General features: G+C 40.2%; 1 protein-coding gene across 1 annotated transcript in view; it reads right to left on the bottom strand.

The window, feature by feature from the left end:
• The window catches only part of yes1 (YES proto-oncogene 1, Src family tyrosine kinase), a 29,419-nt gene extending 11,537 nt beyond the window's left edge, over nucleotides 1–17,882 (bottom strand). The window contains exons 1-4 of the mRNA XM_034209150.1: nucleotides 17,510–17,882; nucleotides 5,170–5,460; nucleotides 3,682–3,781; nucleotides 952–1,050 (exon numbers count right to left, since the gene is read on the bottom strand). Of these exons, the coding sequence (XP_034065041.1) occupies nucleotides 952–1,050; nucleotides 3,682–3,781; nucleotides 5,170–5,452 (482 nt within the window). The 5' untranslated portion in view covers nucleotides 5,453–5,460; nucleotides 17,510–17,882. The remainder of the gene's footprint in view (nucleotides 1–951; nucleotides 1,051–3,681; nucleotides 3,782–5,169; nucleotides 5,461–17,509) is intronic.

Here is a 17,882-nt window from a genome sequence, read left to right as displayed (position 1 = left end):
GTTACCTTCAAATCAAAGGCAATAAAATAATAGGCAATAAAATACCTTAAAATCTAATTTAAGACAACATAATGGATATCACATTACTATAATTACAGCTTTTTAGCCTGATCCATTACATGTAAGGGGCTATTATAAATAAATAAAACATTAGATAATGTCTGTAAAGAATGTTAATAAATAGCTTTTCTCATTTGTTTATGGCGCAAACTGAAAACTCATCTCTTTCGACTCCACTTCGAGCGATAGATTTATTAACAAAGCACTTATATACTAATAAAGGACTGGCTTATCTAAAGCCAGTTGAGGAGCACTTGAAATGTTTGGCTCTATGAAACCTGATGTACTTATATGATTCTGTTTTCTTCAAGGTTGTGTCTTCCTGGTCGAATGTACTTATTGTAAGTCGCTTTGGATAAAAGCGTCAGCTAAATGCAATGTAATGTTTATGAGTAGTGAGAGTTTTTAAGAGATACAAGTACAGTCATGTTGAATTGAAAACATTTCACAACACTAAATGAAGAAGGAATTAAAACTCATAACCTCTGTTGATGACTTGCACTCAATCTTTAAGATTAAAGCCAACGTTTTGGGCTGGTTTCCACCAGGGTTTTATGAGAAGCTTAAACATCTTGTATTAGTCAAATGGCTGACAGCCAATGAGAAACCAGGGCAGAGCTGTCTGAAGCACTCGTTTCTGTCACACCGGATGAACAGCAATGGGAATGCCAACGACTGTCAGCCACTACACAGGCCTCCATTGTTTACACTGTCAGTACATGACGGCTGAGTCACAATGTGTGAGCGCCCAGCCGTAATCAGGTCTTCTTAATCAGAGAAATAACCGAGCAGGGTGAGAAACAGTACAGGAATGTGAAGGAGAAGAGTGAAAGAAAAAGCTAAATTAAAATTGGAGGATGACGGAGATAGAGATAGATAATAAGCTCTCACTCTTCAGCCTGTATGGAGTCGGCTGGAGCCACGTAGTTACTCGGGATGTAACCTTTCTGCCCCGTGTTGATGGAGCGAGCCTCCCACCAGTCGCCTTCCCTGAGAGGAGAAGTTAATTAGAAATGAAAAAAACCACAAAAGCATGACTGGAAAAAATACACCTACTGTAAACAGGTAGGTGGAACACAAGGTCTCATTCTGCGTCATTCAACACATCAGGAATCACAGGTTCGTTATTAAGACACATCAAACAGAGGAGGAGGAAGTAATGAAAAACTTTTCTGTTTTGTTTTTAAAGGAAAAGTGAATGTCCTGCATTCAAAACCTACTTAAGTTTAAGTAATACTGAATCATCTGTTACATTCTTAACATATACAAAGTAATTGTTCTGCAGTAAATGGCCCTGATTGACATAACTAAATACAATTCAACAATATAATAATAATAATAATAATAATAATACAGTTGAATCAAAGCACATGTGCTCTTCTTTACATAAATTGGCATTTTGAAAGGCTTTCATTTTGGTTTTAATGTAAGATTTGTCTAAACGTAACCTCCGTTTCGAACAATCAGAAACTTTATGCCAATGGAAAATATTAATATATATAATATAATATATGACTAGAGAAGAAATAATAAATGAGAGGGGGAACTGAGGTGAAGGACAAATCTGTTCTCTTGGTAAAACTGTTCCTATGTTTTCTCTGAAAGCAGATGGCCTTTCATTACTGCTAAAGCCAATGTCCATGGACAGCAGCTGGAGGACTGAGGGATGCATTTGTGGAGAACTTGGAGCTCTGCCTACTTTCACACCTGTGCACACCTGGGAGAAAGGTGATGCTGATACAATAGGATAGAATAAATTAGTAGAAAAGTATTAATTTGTTCATCATTATTTGTTGTATATTCCTTTAGTTTTGTTCTAGAAATTAAGGAATATTGCAATTGGATAACACATATCTATTTGCAATAGAAATGCCAAAAATAAACAAAAGCAAAGTTAAGGATTTGAGTTTTGCAATAACTGCAATTTACAATATACTTTTAAAGAGGCATATTGAAGAGAGCATGACAATCTAATGAGTTTCAGTGCACTGTTAGTGTCTTTTAATACATTCAGTTAAATTCCGTAATAAATGAATATCTTTTTTTGCCTATAGCTTGTATTTGACTAAGTGAGAGAAGAGTGGTATGTTTTACACTGTTTACACCTAAATGTAAAACCCTAAACCAGGGGTGGGGAACCTCCGGCCTCCGGGCCGCATACGACCCGCGAGACAATTTGGTACGGCCCTCGAGGTAATTTATAAACACACGCAAAAAAGAAAAAAATATAAGAAATCTAGACCGCAAAAAAATTAAACAAGCGAGTGCCTGTTTTTCCTGGCCAAGGTCAGGGTCCTTGAACACAACACGAGCCTAACGTGTCATCACGTGGTATATGTCTCGACTGACAGGGGTGCAGTGCTGACGGAGAGCACCAGAACGCCGCTCCAGCACTTCAGAAATTGCAGTACCCATAAGTCCGTACACATGCCGCAGTTTCTGCGTGTCTGTGTCTTTAGTTGAAAGCCCAGTGGTGATCTGTTCATCTGTCACACTGATCATACAGTCAATAACTTTGTTGTTATTAGCATCTGGTTAGCTAGCTATGCTAACGAATATAAGACGCTTTTTCTACAACCAGTGAGGTAAAGGCACATCTTTATATGATCATTATAGTTATACAAAAATAAGAGAATAATGTATAGGTTTAACAGGTATAAAATACTAAATGACAGTAAAAAAAAGTTGTTATTAATAAAGAAGAATACAGTTTGAATTAGTCAAATATTCATAAAGAAAAATAAATCTGCTTCCAGTTCTGTTTCAAATGGGTGTTGAGAGATGTATCCATAGATCTCCTAATTTTGCTCTCAAAGTGCACCAGATTGATGCTTTTAACTTCAACATTTACAAAAAAATCTTCCCGCGGGAGCAGGCCCCCCAGACCCCCTAGAGGAGGTTAGGTCCCCCCCTACTTATATCATGTTCACATGGATAGGAAATTAAATACATTTGCACACATCTTGTGTCCATATCTTTCTGTTTGGGTGGTCACGCCACACCGTGCACGTGCATGCATGCGCGAGTCATGGTAAAATATCTGGATTAAGAGGTTGCTTTTTCTTTGCACAGAATGAAATGAATGGGCTGTGATTTTAGTTTTTTTAAGCAGAGGTCAATAATTTGCACGGCCCTCTGAGGATATTGTAAACATTGAAATGGCCCTTGAGAGGAAAAGGTTCCCCACCCCTGCCCTAAACTAAAGGAAGGATCTACAGCAGAGGGAAAGCAATCTGGACGAAACAGATGGCCCATTAAAAGGAAACCATTAACCCAGAATGCCTTATTAACAGACCTTAATACAATAAGGGATTATACACACACACACACACACACACACACACACACACACACACACACACACACACACACACACACACACACACACACACACACACACACACACACACACACACACACACACACACACACACACACACACACACACACACACACACACACACACACACACACACACACAACACACACACACACACACACACACACACACACACACACACACACACACACACACACACACACACACACACACACACACACACACACACACACACACACACACACACACACACACACAGTGTTCAGAGCCTCTGTACTCACGTGTTGTTGATAATCTGGAAGCGATCCCCTTTCTTAAACGACAGATCATCCGTCGTCCTCGCTTCGTAGTCGTACAGCGATACGAAAAATGTAACACCGCCTGAAAACAAGAGAAAGCGAGCATGAGAGGTGTGCATATTTAACATCTTATCCCACAGTAGTTTCAAAAAAGATTGACGCTTGAAATAAAAACAAAATATGCTCCTTTTCTCATTTTGTAATATTTCATACTTGGGTAAAGGTCTCGCAAACATATTAAATTATGCTAATATTACCGATATTAATACTGTATTATGGTAATGATGTTCAAGACTGTATGAAAGAAACACCTTCCTGCAAATCAGGGCCTTGACCAAAATACAACTAGCTCTATTACATTTGATTTATTTTAGGAATACATCAGGAACAACAGGACATTCCCTCCACATTTTTCTGTGGCGTCACGTGTAGTCAAACGGATGTCACTTAATCTCCTCTGTGTAATCAAAACAGTTGATTGGTCTGAGGTCTGCAGACACAGAGTGCACAGAGACGACAGGACTCTCATATATTCTTCTGGAGGAGGAAATTGAACGGGCAGGATTAGATCACCAGAAAACCCTCAGGCTAGATTATCCTCCTTCAGAGAGCCAGGGAGTGTGTGTGTGTGTGTGTGTGTCAATGTATGCGTTAGTTTGTGCGAGTGTGTGCAGTTCCATCCAATCTATGATATAATTATGATTGAACAAAAAAAATTATAATAAAATTATAAAACAATTTATTTACAAGGAATAAATACAATAAATATAAATATTTATTATTTTATTTATTATTAAAAATTAATATTGAAATAAAGTTTTAAAACACAAATCAATGTCCCTGATAAAAACACATTAGAGGGGTAATCCAGATCAAATCAGTCAACTGTTGTAAATAAAACCAGTGTGCGAAAAACAACAATAGACTTTTTTGAAAGATTCGAGAAGGGATTTCAAAGAAGTCACATTATAAAAATGTAAAAACCACCTGAAAATGCATGAGATAACATTTAATGAGAGATTCATTTCAACTAAAGTTATTCCAAGCAAACTGTTTAATATAAAAACTTGAACATGACAAACACCGGGGGAAGCCACCCTGCTGTGATGCTTCTCATATTACTGACTTATTTTGGGTTTCTCTTTGGCCTTGGAGGTTTGGGCTGACTCATTTCAAAGTTCCTATTTGCATAACATCTGCTGCTCATATGTTTAAGTTTATTCTTAATTTAGGAAATGGCAGAGGGAAATGATGGCAGAGGGAAATGTTGGCCAAGTATTAGGATTGCAAATTAGTTGAGTAAATATTTATACTTCATTTTGTATTTGAATAAAAACTGATAATACGTTTCCTTTTCTTACCCAAAGGGACCCAAAGTTTTGTGAATTGATTTGAATTTTTTAGGGAAATTCCAAAGCTTTTTTCCTGAAATCCCCTGTGCGCTCTGAAACCTTAACTCCTCACACTGACCTGGGATGATTCCTGGGAAGGGGCTGCTCACGGCCACAGAGGTGAAGGAGGTGGACGCCCCCCCGAAGGGAGTCATGATAGACGACGCCCCCCCGAAGGGCGTGAGGGAGGCGGCGTGACTGTTGTAGCTGTTGTTGTGTGTCTTCATGGCGGGGGAGTGACCCATCAGGGTGGGGTCCGGGCCGTAGTGGCCCAGGTGGGCATTGGTGGGCGTGTTGTTAGAGTTGTCGGTTCGGTACTTCAGCGCCGGGCCCTTGTCCTCTTTACTCCTGACGCAACCCATCGTCAAGCCTGCAGAGAGGAGGGATTCATAGTGTGATTAACTGAGGTTTGGTCTTATTACAGTCCATTACTAGCCCTTTAGGTTGATGTAGGTGTTTACTCTCACACCTCTTATATTCTTATTGCATTACCTCTGCTGTTAATGATATCCAAACGTTTTGGATGGATTAGTACAAAACTGTTCCAAACCCAACAGTGAAGGCTCCCTGAGATACAATCAACAAATACTCTTGATAAGATATACATTTAGGACATTTAACTCCAAACAAATGCAGAACAACAGAAGTTATAAAACCAAAACTAGCTTTTTTAAATAAATTACCGCAATAACAAAATGGCAACAATTTCAAAGACAGAAATTCAGAAAAATCTTCCAGAAAGACACATTCAATATGTGTGAATTTAGGTAAAATATTAATATAAAATTGTTATAAAGAGTTGTAAAGCCAGTTGTAAAGGTGTCTAAAGCTCATATTATTTAAATGCATGTCTTCAAAAGACTACTTAAAACATAATTTCTACTGCCAAGTGATGTTGACAGTACAGTGTTATAAATCTTGATAGTGTCTAATCATATTTACAATCAGAATAATCCAACAATCAACACCACACACTTGTTGTTATCTCTATACTTTTGTCAACTACTGGCCCAGATTGGAACAGTTTCAAATATAATCAAGAGCATTTGAAAACAAACAGGTAGCCAAAACTCAAGAGGGTTTCGGTATTTGAACTGGCAGCAGAACCTAAAAGTTATGAGCTCACTATTTTCATTGGAGACTAAGTTGTGTCACAAATAGAGATACATAATTATCATATTGAACATACTAGCCTGGAGCTTTTTTTTGGGGTGGTCTTGGCATAACTCTCCCATGCAGAAACCAAAGACTGCATGCCAACGGATGACCTCACATGATTTCGCAAGTCCCAACAAAGGCCTGTCGAGCCAGACGAGCTGGAAACTAGATTATGTTACAGCCTGTGGCCATTTCTGCTCTCTGTGATCACACTCTCTCTGACACACAGGGATAAAGACTCTCGGTGATAAGAGCCAGAGCTCTCTCCTCCTTAGCTTCCTGATATCTGAGAGTATGGGAGGGAGTGTGTGTGTGTGTCAATGTAAATGAAGGAATCAAGAGAAAAACATTTTGCTCAGTCAGTGTTTTGAAATAAACATTTTGATTATGTTTATGCAATGATGTCCTCACAAGAATACTATCTGTTGTCAAATAAATAAATGTCATTGTATAAGTGTTTGAGTGTGTCCTTGTTGTCATGAGTTGACACCATCATCTTTGGATCCGACTCTGTCTATTTATTTTCCTGTCACCTTTGCCTCATGTCAAGTGGTCCTTTCTAACTGTTCCCATAAAACAAGCTGCCGCTGCTCACTCCAGTCCGAGACTGATCCGCTGTCCATGCCTCACATCCAGGCATTTGTGAAATGCAAGGACATAGGTTCAAATGTCCTTCAGTGACAGATTTGTAGCAGCGATGTCATTCATAGACAGACTGCAGTCCCATACAAACCGAGACAGAAAAGAAAGAAAAGACAAGCAGAACACAGAGGGTAGCTTTTATTCTCAGTGGCCCAGAGCAGCTGACTTTGCTTCAAAAAGGCTTTAGGCCATCTACTGATGCAGGAAAATGTGTGTTATGTGTCCATATTTCTGTGGATGGCAACGTTTCAACACTGTTTTGTAGATTTATTTTACATCCATCATCCTGAGTTAGGCCTATAAGCAACATTCTGGCACAAATATTTCGTAGTGTTTGAGGCATTTGCATATTTGTACCTTGGTCCTTGCTTGATTTTGTCATATGGGCAGCTTCATTAGTAAACAATTGTTAAGAAAGCTTTCTGTTGTACTAGCCTAATGTCTGAGCTACTTTGTCATACCTCTAAAATGATTTGTAACATGAACTGTTTGTGCTAATAACTTCGTAGGCTGATATGAAAAGTCACTTTACATCCCAAAGAAGTGACTAAAGCTTCCTCTTCCTTGATGAAAAGTTTGTATTGATTTTCTGATTCTCAAATTGGAGCTAAAACTAAATCTCTTGGTAAAGAAAACAAATCTTTCATTCTCTACTGAAAGAGGGGCTTAGGTCTGTAAAGGGCAGCACTACAACCAAACCTAATGAGGGTCAACAATCAATGTATGGATTACCCATTTTAGATGGAGGGTGTATTGACGTCCTCCCATTGACAAACGTCATTGACTGAAAGCCAATGCTGAGGCAGCGGAAATGAACAGGGCTGATTGACAGGGTGAGAATAGTGGAAGGAGATTAATTGATATATGTAAACTTGCACATGTAAAGATATATTGATGCTGCACAGGAGAGGCATTGTTTTAAAATCAGAATAACAATTGTTTCTTTAAAATAGCCGGCATGTTTTTTTAATGTAGTTGTAGTTGAAATTGATCACTATTTGTATTTTTCCATCTCCTCTACAAAGAGCAACCTATTGTTTGTTAACCTGCCTCTGTGTCTACATGTCAGATACAACATGTGAAAAAAGAAGTTGAGGAAGATTACATTTGATTAATTTTCATAAATACATATCAGTCACTCCTACACATAAAGATTGGTGAGTTAATTAGTCCAATTAGACATGGCCTTTTCGGAAAGCATGCACTCTCCACAGGATTGTTAGCAGAGACAGAGTAACAGCTGGTGAGGACAACGTGCAGTGCGACAGTGTGAGCATGACAGCACTACTTGTCCTGGCACTTTGTTAATGTTGGATGATATGCAGAGCAACATGAAACATGTCTGCTCTTTTCAGCCGTGAGTGTTTCTTGATCTGACAACACAGCGATGGGGTTCGTGTAAAAATGTTTTTTCTCAGTTCTCTGGCATCTGCGAATCATATGCGGCACGATAGTGACTTTGTAATTTGTTATACTTGTGCAAGTGTAAGAAACATTTAAAAAAAGATAAAACACAAGCCAGAGAAAAGCCAGAATGAAAAGATGGCGTTTACCGACAAACAATTGAATTACTTATTTACAGGAAAAGTTTAGGTATCAGATCTTCAGTTTTAGACATTTCACACCCTAGGATTAATTAAGAAAATAATTGTCTGATAAGCCAATAATGAAATTACAGGCTCGGTCAAGTGCTTTGACCAACCTGGAGCTAATTGTATTGCATATTATCTCTAAGAGGGCTAACCTAAACCCATGTCAAAGTCAAAGCCACAGACATCAGAGCAGAAGGCAACGTAAACATGGCCCCCACCTTTGACCTCATCCTGTCGCACATGTCAACCACCACTTGATGCCAAATGTCCAAAACTCTTGGTGCTGCTGACACTAAAGTTAATGCTACAACAAACACATGTCTGACCTGGATGAATACAAGGTGGGAGAGTGTCGTTGTAGTTTAAAGAGGTTATCATTGATTCAAATCCTCTGGAAGCACATACTCCAGACTGAAGCTAATCCTAATGAAACCCGACTCCTGGTGATCGTCATGAGAGCAAGAACACAGGTTCCCTGTCAACTAGCAGGTAAGTGAGCGTCATGTTCTACTATGTGACACATTCACTTTCAAAAAGTAGGCTAACCATCTGGATCAACAACTAGAATAATGACGATTAAAGGACTTTGCCTCAATTTGGATCAGTGTTTGGACAATTGAAAACCCGTTTGGCGTGAGCAGAACCTTTCCAAACCATCAGTTATCAGCAGTTTCACTTTCTGTTAGGAATACTTTTGACTGACGTCCCCAAATGCTGTTATTAATTATAGGTTGAATGACATATTAAAAAGTCCCCTCCCTAAATGATTGGCAACCTTTCCTATTTCCACTAATGTGCACCCAGAGGATTCACTCCTAAAATGGCTATGAATAGATGGCAAGCCTGAGCGAGTCCACAGGCATGATCTGGCATGTTAAACTGCTTCAGCGCCAACAAGTTTACCTTCCGATAACTTCGTCTTTGCTTCAACACATACCACACATCGCCGGCAGCAAAAGCCATAATGGATTTAGGGATATCATTTGAAAAGAGTGATTTATTACAAGAAGGACGCCATTGATAGAAAGCAATCAGGGGTGTCCTTTTTAATGATATAACTAAGTGTTCTTGCTCTACAGGGATCAAACAGCTATTTATTAGGGCAAAGATGAAGAATAAATCAGGATTAATAATATTTTTCAGATAAAAAAAAAAAATCAGGTTCATACCCGATTCCAAAAAACACTACAATAAGCCAAGTTTTATTTTTAAACAATCTCAATCCTCTGAGTTTAACTTTATTTCTTTCTACAGTAGTTTTTGAAACTTCTTAGTGAACCACCCGTGGAGAACGGTGCCCTGAGAATAACAGAAAAGGCCACCTCCGCGGAGAAAAAGGCTTTCGATTCATTCTTTTGTCAGCCTCCTCTACCTTTTGTTATGCTCAAAGAGAAAGTACCTTGAGGTGCTTCCCACAGAGCACAGCACACTCACAGTCACAACCCCCTGAACTATGCAACCCCATACACATGCTAACAACACCGAGCAGCACAAATGCTAATCAGGGCTAAGACACACTGTCCTTCTAGTGGTGGAACCAAGAAGACCAACAATCGATCAAACCAAGAAGTGCTACGATTAAATAATCCAAACAAATTAGATCCGTCGATAATATACACCATATATTTGCACCTACATCTCTTATGAATGGACAAGTTGTATTACTGCCGCAAACGTATTATAATCATTGTAGTAATTAGAGATGTCCCGATCCGATCACGTGATTTTCAAAAGATCGGAAGGAAAAAAAATCGGGGATTGGGAATTTTTATTTATTTTTATAAAATATTTGTATTATTTTATTTAATGTTACAAAACCAAAATGACCATTTTCACGTCTTAAAGTCATCCTGAGGCCTTAGTTTTGGTTTAAAATGACACAACATCATGTATGTGTTGCTTCTTTTGGGCTTGTTTTCAGACCTGGTTGCTTATTTCTCTCAAATCTGGCAACAGAGTGGGCGCAGTGTCTAATAGTAGCAGTAAGCTAACGAGAGGCTACGTTCAGCTGGTGACTCGGGAGTCGGGACAGAGAAAATGTCAGGAGTTTGGAAGTATTATAACATTGAAAGCGAAGGCAGTGTAACAGCCAGATGCAATGTTTGCAAGGCGGAGGTTCCGCGACGCGTGGTGGAAAGAACAGAGCTACGTTCAACACGACCAATCTAATACGCCACCTGAGAAACAAACACCAACAACAAGTACACAGCGGCCACTCCGGTTACGGCACTGAAACAACAGACAAAAAAAAAAAGGAACAGCCAAGATAGCTGAATTCATCGCGTTGGATGACCAGCCGTTATCTGTTACCTTTTTTTTCTCTTAATGCATTGCATAAAGATCGGATCGGGAAAAATCGGTATCGGCAGATTGTCAAAATCAAATGATCGGAATCGGATCAGGAGCAAAAAAAGGTGATCGGGACATCCCTACGTAGTAATTGTTGATAGCTTTATGCAAACCACCTTGGAGAATGTCAAGGACGCATAGTGCATGGGATTCCTCAGTTGGTATCCCCCTCTACTCCTGGACTATCCTACAAGCTTAGAGTATTTCAGATGTTACTGTCCTCAAATAACATGTTTGAGTCATGGGAGTAAAAGAAACCCATCCATGTTAAACTGAGTGGGAATATTTGTGGTGAAGAGAATGATCACCCTTGTGACACAAATCTACCAAAACTAATGAAGGCTCAAATTGACCTCACAGCGAATCAAATTATAGGCAGATTATTGTATCCTCTCTCAGATGGTTTCCTGAATGAGGCTGTTATACACACAATGAGATTCGCTGGAAGAAATGTGTCATTCTTTTTGGTGGCTCTGAGGGAACGCAGTAAATACCGCCTCAAGCTCAAACAGAGAAATGTAAATTGCTTTTTAAAAAACATTAATAAAACGTGGTCCTTAAAGATATACAATTCAAATCACTTTGCATATTTACAAAAAAACATAATTGTATGAGTTCAAGGGTTCATGTTTACTTTTACCACACAAGAGACACACAATATTCAGACATTTTAAACGAGCCACATTGAATATGACATGGCAGGGAAGGGAATTCATGCACATATTTGTGAATAACTTTCCTTCAGGCATACTGTACCCGAGCACACAAAAGGCAGTGGTATGTGATCAAACAAATGCTGGAGCCTGATCGTATCCCAGGACACGAGACATGTGAGGCCGTGTGCCAGACTGCCAGTGATGCCGTGTCAGATTAAGGAGACACAGGCTGCCGCTTCCCACAGGGCCGAAAACAACAATGCTGGAGAGCTGCAGGGGGGGAAGCTTTGGATGGAGCCGGCATTCAGGAGAAAAATCACAGCCCTACACGTAACCAGGACAAACTGTTAACCTTAAGGGGCCAGTGAGGTTTGTAATCACTGATGGTTAAATATCTTTGGAAACCCCTTCCTCCAATAACTTAACAACAATTGTTTTGGGGGTACATCCATTTCCGTAACTTTCCAAAACCAGCAACGTGACATTCAACTCTACACTACATTGGATTGGCCAGCTGCACAATAACAGTCTCTTTAATGTGAACAACCAATTGCGAAAATATTTTTTTCATATTTTAATCGCAATTACGATTTTGTCTTGCAACGATTATGAAATAAAACGATTTTTTTTTTTTTTTTTTTTAAAATGGGGTTTTTCAGTTGAATTATACTCATTATAGTTCAGGGTAATCAACTGTTAAAAACATACTGTTCAGATTATTTGTTTCAATAGTTTTATATACAGCGGACTACAACATGGATGTTTAATAAGAACGATGGACTCATCTAGAGACTCTACACCGTGCTCTGATGCTGTTGCTTTATGCTTTATGAAAGTGGACAACAGAGAAACATATTCTTCATGACCAAAGTTGGAATTGAAATAAAAAAGGAAAGTGAAACGTATGCTCGTCACCCTCTCCCTCCGGTCCACATTAATAAATGATCCCAATACGTATGATTGTATGAACTATGAAAAGATCTTAAAATCAATACAGATGTATTTATTATAACGTTAGTCCTTAACACCTATCACTGTGTATATCACCATTCAAACATCTTTTAAAAGTTGAACAAACCCCACACAGCTCAGTAAACACTGTGAAATGTTGACTTTATTTGATCATTTCAGTCAAAACTAACGTTCATATTTCTCTTTTTGATTATAATACTGATGAACGTTCAAAACAAAGCACTTTGGCAACTTACCACATACGTTTTAAAATGCTTAATAAGCACTGTAACTTTCATGATATCATTTCTCTGTCATAATCGGTTGTTTCCGTGAATGGCCGACTGTTGTGTGACGGCAAATGCTGCGGCCGCAAGGCATTATGGGGCAGCATGTTCTCCTCTCCTTTCGGTGAGGGAGGTCCAGTGGTTCCTAAGCTAAAGGAGGTTATAAAGGAAGTTTGAAACCTCCTTTCCTATCATCTAGAGCAGTGTTTCTCAAACTTTTTCATACCAAGGACCACTTAACCAATAAAAAAACACTCGCAGACCACCTAACTCCACAAATATCCGAAAACACATCGTTTTTTACAAATCGCCTGAAAATTGTACAAACACGTGGCAACATGTGTGATGAAGGTGTTTATCTGGGTTATATCATGCAATCGAAAGTGAAACTTAAGCTCGCTCCATTGCGGAGATATTCCCGCGAGAGTGCGGAAAACTTTAATTAATTAATTAATTAAAAATGTGAAATGTTACCAATATACTCACGGACCACTAGGGGGCGCTCACGGACCACCAGTGGTCCGCGGACCACACTTTGAGAAGCACTGAATTCTAGAGAATTCGAACGGCACTTATCATGGCTGCCACTGAGGGACTTCCGGGTCATTTCACTCGGTTAGGAAGGTTCCTAAGCTAAATGGACTATTCGACTGCAGCCTAACTCTCAGTGTGTGTTTTGCTCCACTCACCGGTCCGTCACAGCGGGTGGAGCTGCAGGATTTCTGCTTCACACACGTTGCATACCGCTATTTTATTGTCATTTTTGGACACCTTCAAATACTGCCAGACAGGTGAAACCATTTTGGCGAGCTTGTTTTGCCGCGCACTGAGAAAAGTGTCATGTATTTTACGTCATCATTTTACAGTCATGCGATCGGCTCTTGCGATCGGCTCTTGCGATCGGTTATGGCTAGAAAGGATCCGTCTTGTGTAAATATGACGTCACGTTCTCGTTGTAACTCTCGTTGTAATCGGAGCGGCTCGGAAACACATCTACAGCAGTAACATGCAACATACACATTAATGCAGCAGCAATATTAATAGAGAAACATCAGACATAATAGTAAAACATTGAAAGGGAACATTTTATTGCACCAGGAGCTATCTTGGGACTTTTACTGAGACAACGTTGACTTGCCTGTGAATACAAAATAAACCATGGTGTTGGTGATCTGCAGTGTTGCCGTTCTTCTTCTACAGCAAGACCGCTAACACCTAATTTCAACAATCACACTCCCTGTAATTGACATAATTAATAGATAGTTTAGCTTCTCACCATCATTTGCTGTGGCCCACTGATATTAAGGATCGTAACTGAAAGGCTGCCTGCCAAACGTAAACATTCAGCCACGTGACTTGCGAACTCTCGCGAGAGTTTTACACAAGACAGATCCTTTCTAGCCATAACCCTCGCGATCGGCATTTTTAGAGAGCACCGATCGATCGGCAGAGAGTGAGTATCGGCCGATATCGATCGGAGCATCCCTAGCCCTTACACTGAGGTGAACTAATACCAACATGTCTAATGGCAAACTCACATGTGTACTAGAGAGAGGTTTTTTATTTTCAATAAATCAGTTACCAAGTTAACACTAACCGTTTTACAGGCATGCATAGCAGGAGGAATTGACCACCCTCTTTGGTGAAAAATGCAGAAAACATTTATTTAACCCTGGCATTCCAAGAGGAAAAATTGTTGCAAAACAGAAGAAATGTGGCAGTCATGAAAAGTTATGAAAATGTTCTAGACAAGCAGAAAGCTCAACAGTAGCTTAAAATATGTGCAACAAAATACACCATCTGATAAACCACTGTTCATGCCCTCATAGTCCCTCCTTTATCTTTATCGCACACATTACAGAGGATCTGCTGTGATATTTCCGTGAGTTTTGATAACGAAGGTGTGTATAAATGGGATCTCTTTGGCTACCATGTTGTAATGCGTGAATCCATCATGACTCAGCTCTGAACTGTCGTAAACCTGACTCATAAGATAAGTGTTCTGGGAGAGGCCCGTCGACCTTTGAGCCGACGACTTTGCTGTCACTGGGGACAAAACTAACGCACTTGTAAAGGTTGTAAATTCAGTAACTTTAGAATATGATTAGAGTTTTTGAAAAGTTGGGGTAGACCATAAATGTATGCGTTTGCACTAAACCGGTCTTGATCTGATCATATTAGTTATTATCTATTTATGCAACATTATTGTATAGCTGCCTTTCTTAGTTGAAAGGTAGAAGCGGACTTTGAAACCAAAGATGTTTTTGGAGAAGTGAGGGTACTACCAATGAGGCATGAAATACATTCCAGAAAGTCCAGGGGGAGTTTATGATTAATGAGTTTCAAGGCTTGACACTACAAAGACTCCGAAAACAGGGTTGCAATACTATAGGACAACATACTACACTATAGGATTTAACAAAACCTGAAAAACCGTCTTGTAAATAAACAATAGTTTCATCTTTTTCAGGACAATGCATTGCAGTGTCAATGCAAGGGTTTTTCAGCAAAACAACACAGGAATGGGCAGAAGGTTAACTTGACACAACTTTTACAAAAGCACAATTAGACGCCCAACCAATCAGAACACTATCTGTTTACCTCGTAATCTTTCTGAAATAAGATAAAATAAGGAATTGCGTGGGAAAGAAAGATTATGAAATGGTAAAATTGCATTTCTCCAACTGGACTAGTTGCGTTCTATTTATCAAATCTGTGTTACCTGAAGCAACACGCCCCACCAACCTTGTGTATTTTTCTAATTGGGAGCTATTTTCAGTCTCAATGACCGCCAAGTCTCTTGAACATCTGACCACACCCAGCTGAGATGCTGCTGCTGCTACTTTAGCACCAAGCTACGTCACTGGTGCACAGGGTGAAGAAAAAGGCATGTCGTGGCAAGGAAGGTCAGACTTAGATGTAAGTCTTTGAAAGCAGGTATTGTATCAGCAGTAGGATAAAAGCTTTTCAATCCCTGTCAGAGAAATTAGTGCAATAATGAAAAGCTGGGATAAAAAAAGCCAACATGTTGAATTGTTATTGTTTTGTCTGAAAAGTATTCAAATGATAACAATATAAACCCCAAAGAAGCAGCAAATCCTCACATTTAGGAAGGTGAAACCAGTGAATATTGGCTTGACACACTGATCACCACAATGTTGATTTGCATTGGTCATTTCAGCACTGCATTATGCTACGATTAAAAATGTATGTTATAGTCTTTGAAAGTTTTACATGCCTTGAGGCAAAGCGCTGAATGTGAAATCCACAAGCAGAACTTGCTCATGCTCCCGAAAGATAAATCCAGCGCATAAACCTGGAAGTTAAGTTGAACGACTTCTGCCCACAATCTCAGAGATGTGAGGGGGTATACCAGGGTCTGCAAACGGCTACTGGAGCGTAACCCAGTAACTGCCCTGGCACACTCTCTGAGGCGCAGCTCGCTGTTATCTTCAGGGCAACCTGCCATCCCTGCCAATCACACAGTGAGAGGGGTGGCGGTGCGGGGGAAAGGGGGACTTCCTTCCGAATCCATTCATGCCACTGAGACCACCTGCTGTGCCTGTCAATGGCTGGAGAGAGAGGAAGGGCCATCTCCAGGCTATAAAATAGAGAAGCTTCTCTTGTTCTCTGTGCTGACTGAGGATATCTGAAATATGAGGATTCTCGTTCTCTCATCCAAAAACAAACATTTGTTCAAGTGTGTAACGTTATGACTTTTAACTTTTGGCTGGGACAGAAGAAGATGGAAGTCTCTAATCAGCAAACTGTAATGATACAGTAGGGTCTCATTGGTGCTATGAGGACATTTGAAGAGTATGCAAGGATCCTTAAAGCCTCCAGTTAAAACTCAAGTCCCTGAACCCAGGCCAGCACCACCTGTTAGTGCTCCTCACTCCTCTGCCAACAGCCCTCTGCTTTCCAGCTGTGTGTGTGTGTGTGTGTGTGTGTGTGTGTGTGTGTGTGTGTGTGTGTGTGTGTGTGTGTGTGTGTGTGTGTGTGTGTGTGTGTGTGTGTGTGTGTGTGTGTGTGTGTGTGTCCAGCCAACTGGGTCTGTACTAGCAGAGGGATTACCATGGAGGAGGATTACTGTGGCACGGAGTATATAAGCACCCACAACCAACACATGCACGATTTGGGACAGGGACTATTTGAACACGCACACCAATACAGCTTTATCTGTACTTTATCATCTCACACACATGATTTTTTTGTGTCTACAAATCTGAGGAAGTCCAGTTGAATTGGAAACTAGTGCAAAAGGCTTTAAATGCAGATGTTTTGTCATTTTGGAAGCTTTGTTTCAACACTGTGTGTCTTGCAATAAAGGCCTTTAACAGCTGAGGCCTGCAGCAGCTGATAGTGTGGAGAGAGATAGACATTGGGTGAGGCAGAAAGAAAGGAGTATGGAAAGGAGTTTGAAGTTTGTTACGTGAATTTGAAAGAAAGTCAACACACATTATGTACAATTGGGCTAAACAAGTTACAGAAATGGGAATTGTTTTGTTATGGTGCTTATTCCATGGTTCAAATGGTGCAAATGCAGCTATCTAGCATTGTTCCGGGCGGGTTTCTCATTGTTTTCTCCTCCCACCTAATGAAGGCAAATAACCCCGGGTCCTGCTTCGGGAATCGCAATGAAACCGACTTTTGTTAGAACAAAAAACACCAAGAAAACTCTCCTGATCTCTTTTCCTAAACTTTCCCCGAGTGTCACAGCACAACCAGGCCCTTCTCACACACTTCCAAGACAAAATGCTACTTTTTAGACGAGCACTTCTTACCTTAAAAGCGACCTCTGCAGTTGTTGTGCCTCGGCTACATGCGTCCTGTGATCTTTGTGTTTTCCTGCACGTTTTTATTTCCCGTCGCAGCCCAAAGGAGTGGAATCAGGAGCTCTAAAGTGGAATCTCAGCCTTCCGTCTGTCCCATACCGATAACTACTTCCCCAGCCCAAAGTCCTCCGCTGGGATCCTTTATATTCCTTTAACCGAGAACTCGGGGCAGGGGGACAAAGGGTGCGTAATATGGCGGAGCAAGAGGCCAGCAAAACAGATAAATTATCCAGAAATCACCGCCGGCTGATGGGTCAGCCTGCCCTGAAAGACACACAACAAAAGCCGGACTAGCGCCGAGCAGCCGACGAGGCCAGAGGAG

This window comes from Gymnodraco acuticeps, unplaced genomic scaffold (genome assembly GCF_902827175.1).
Source record: "Gymnodraco acuticeps unplaced genomic scaffold, fGymAcu1.1, whole genome shotgun sequence".
NCBI lineage: Eukaryota > Metazoa > Chordata > Actinopteri > Perciformes > Bathydraconidae > Gymnodraco > Gymnodraco acuticeps.
Note: the sequence above shows the minus strand (reverse complement) of the source record. Positions and strands in the feature narration are given on the sequence as shown.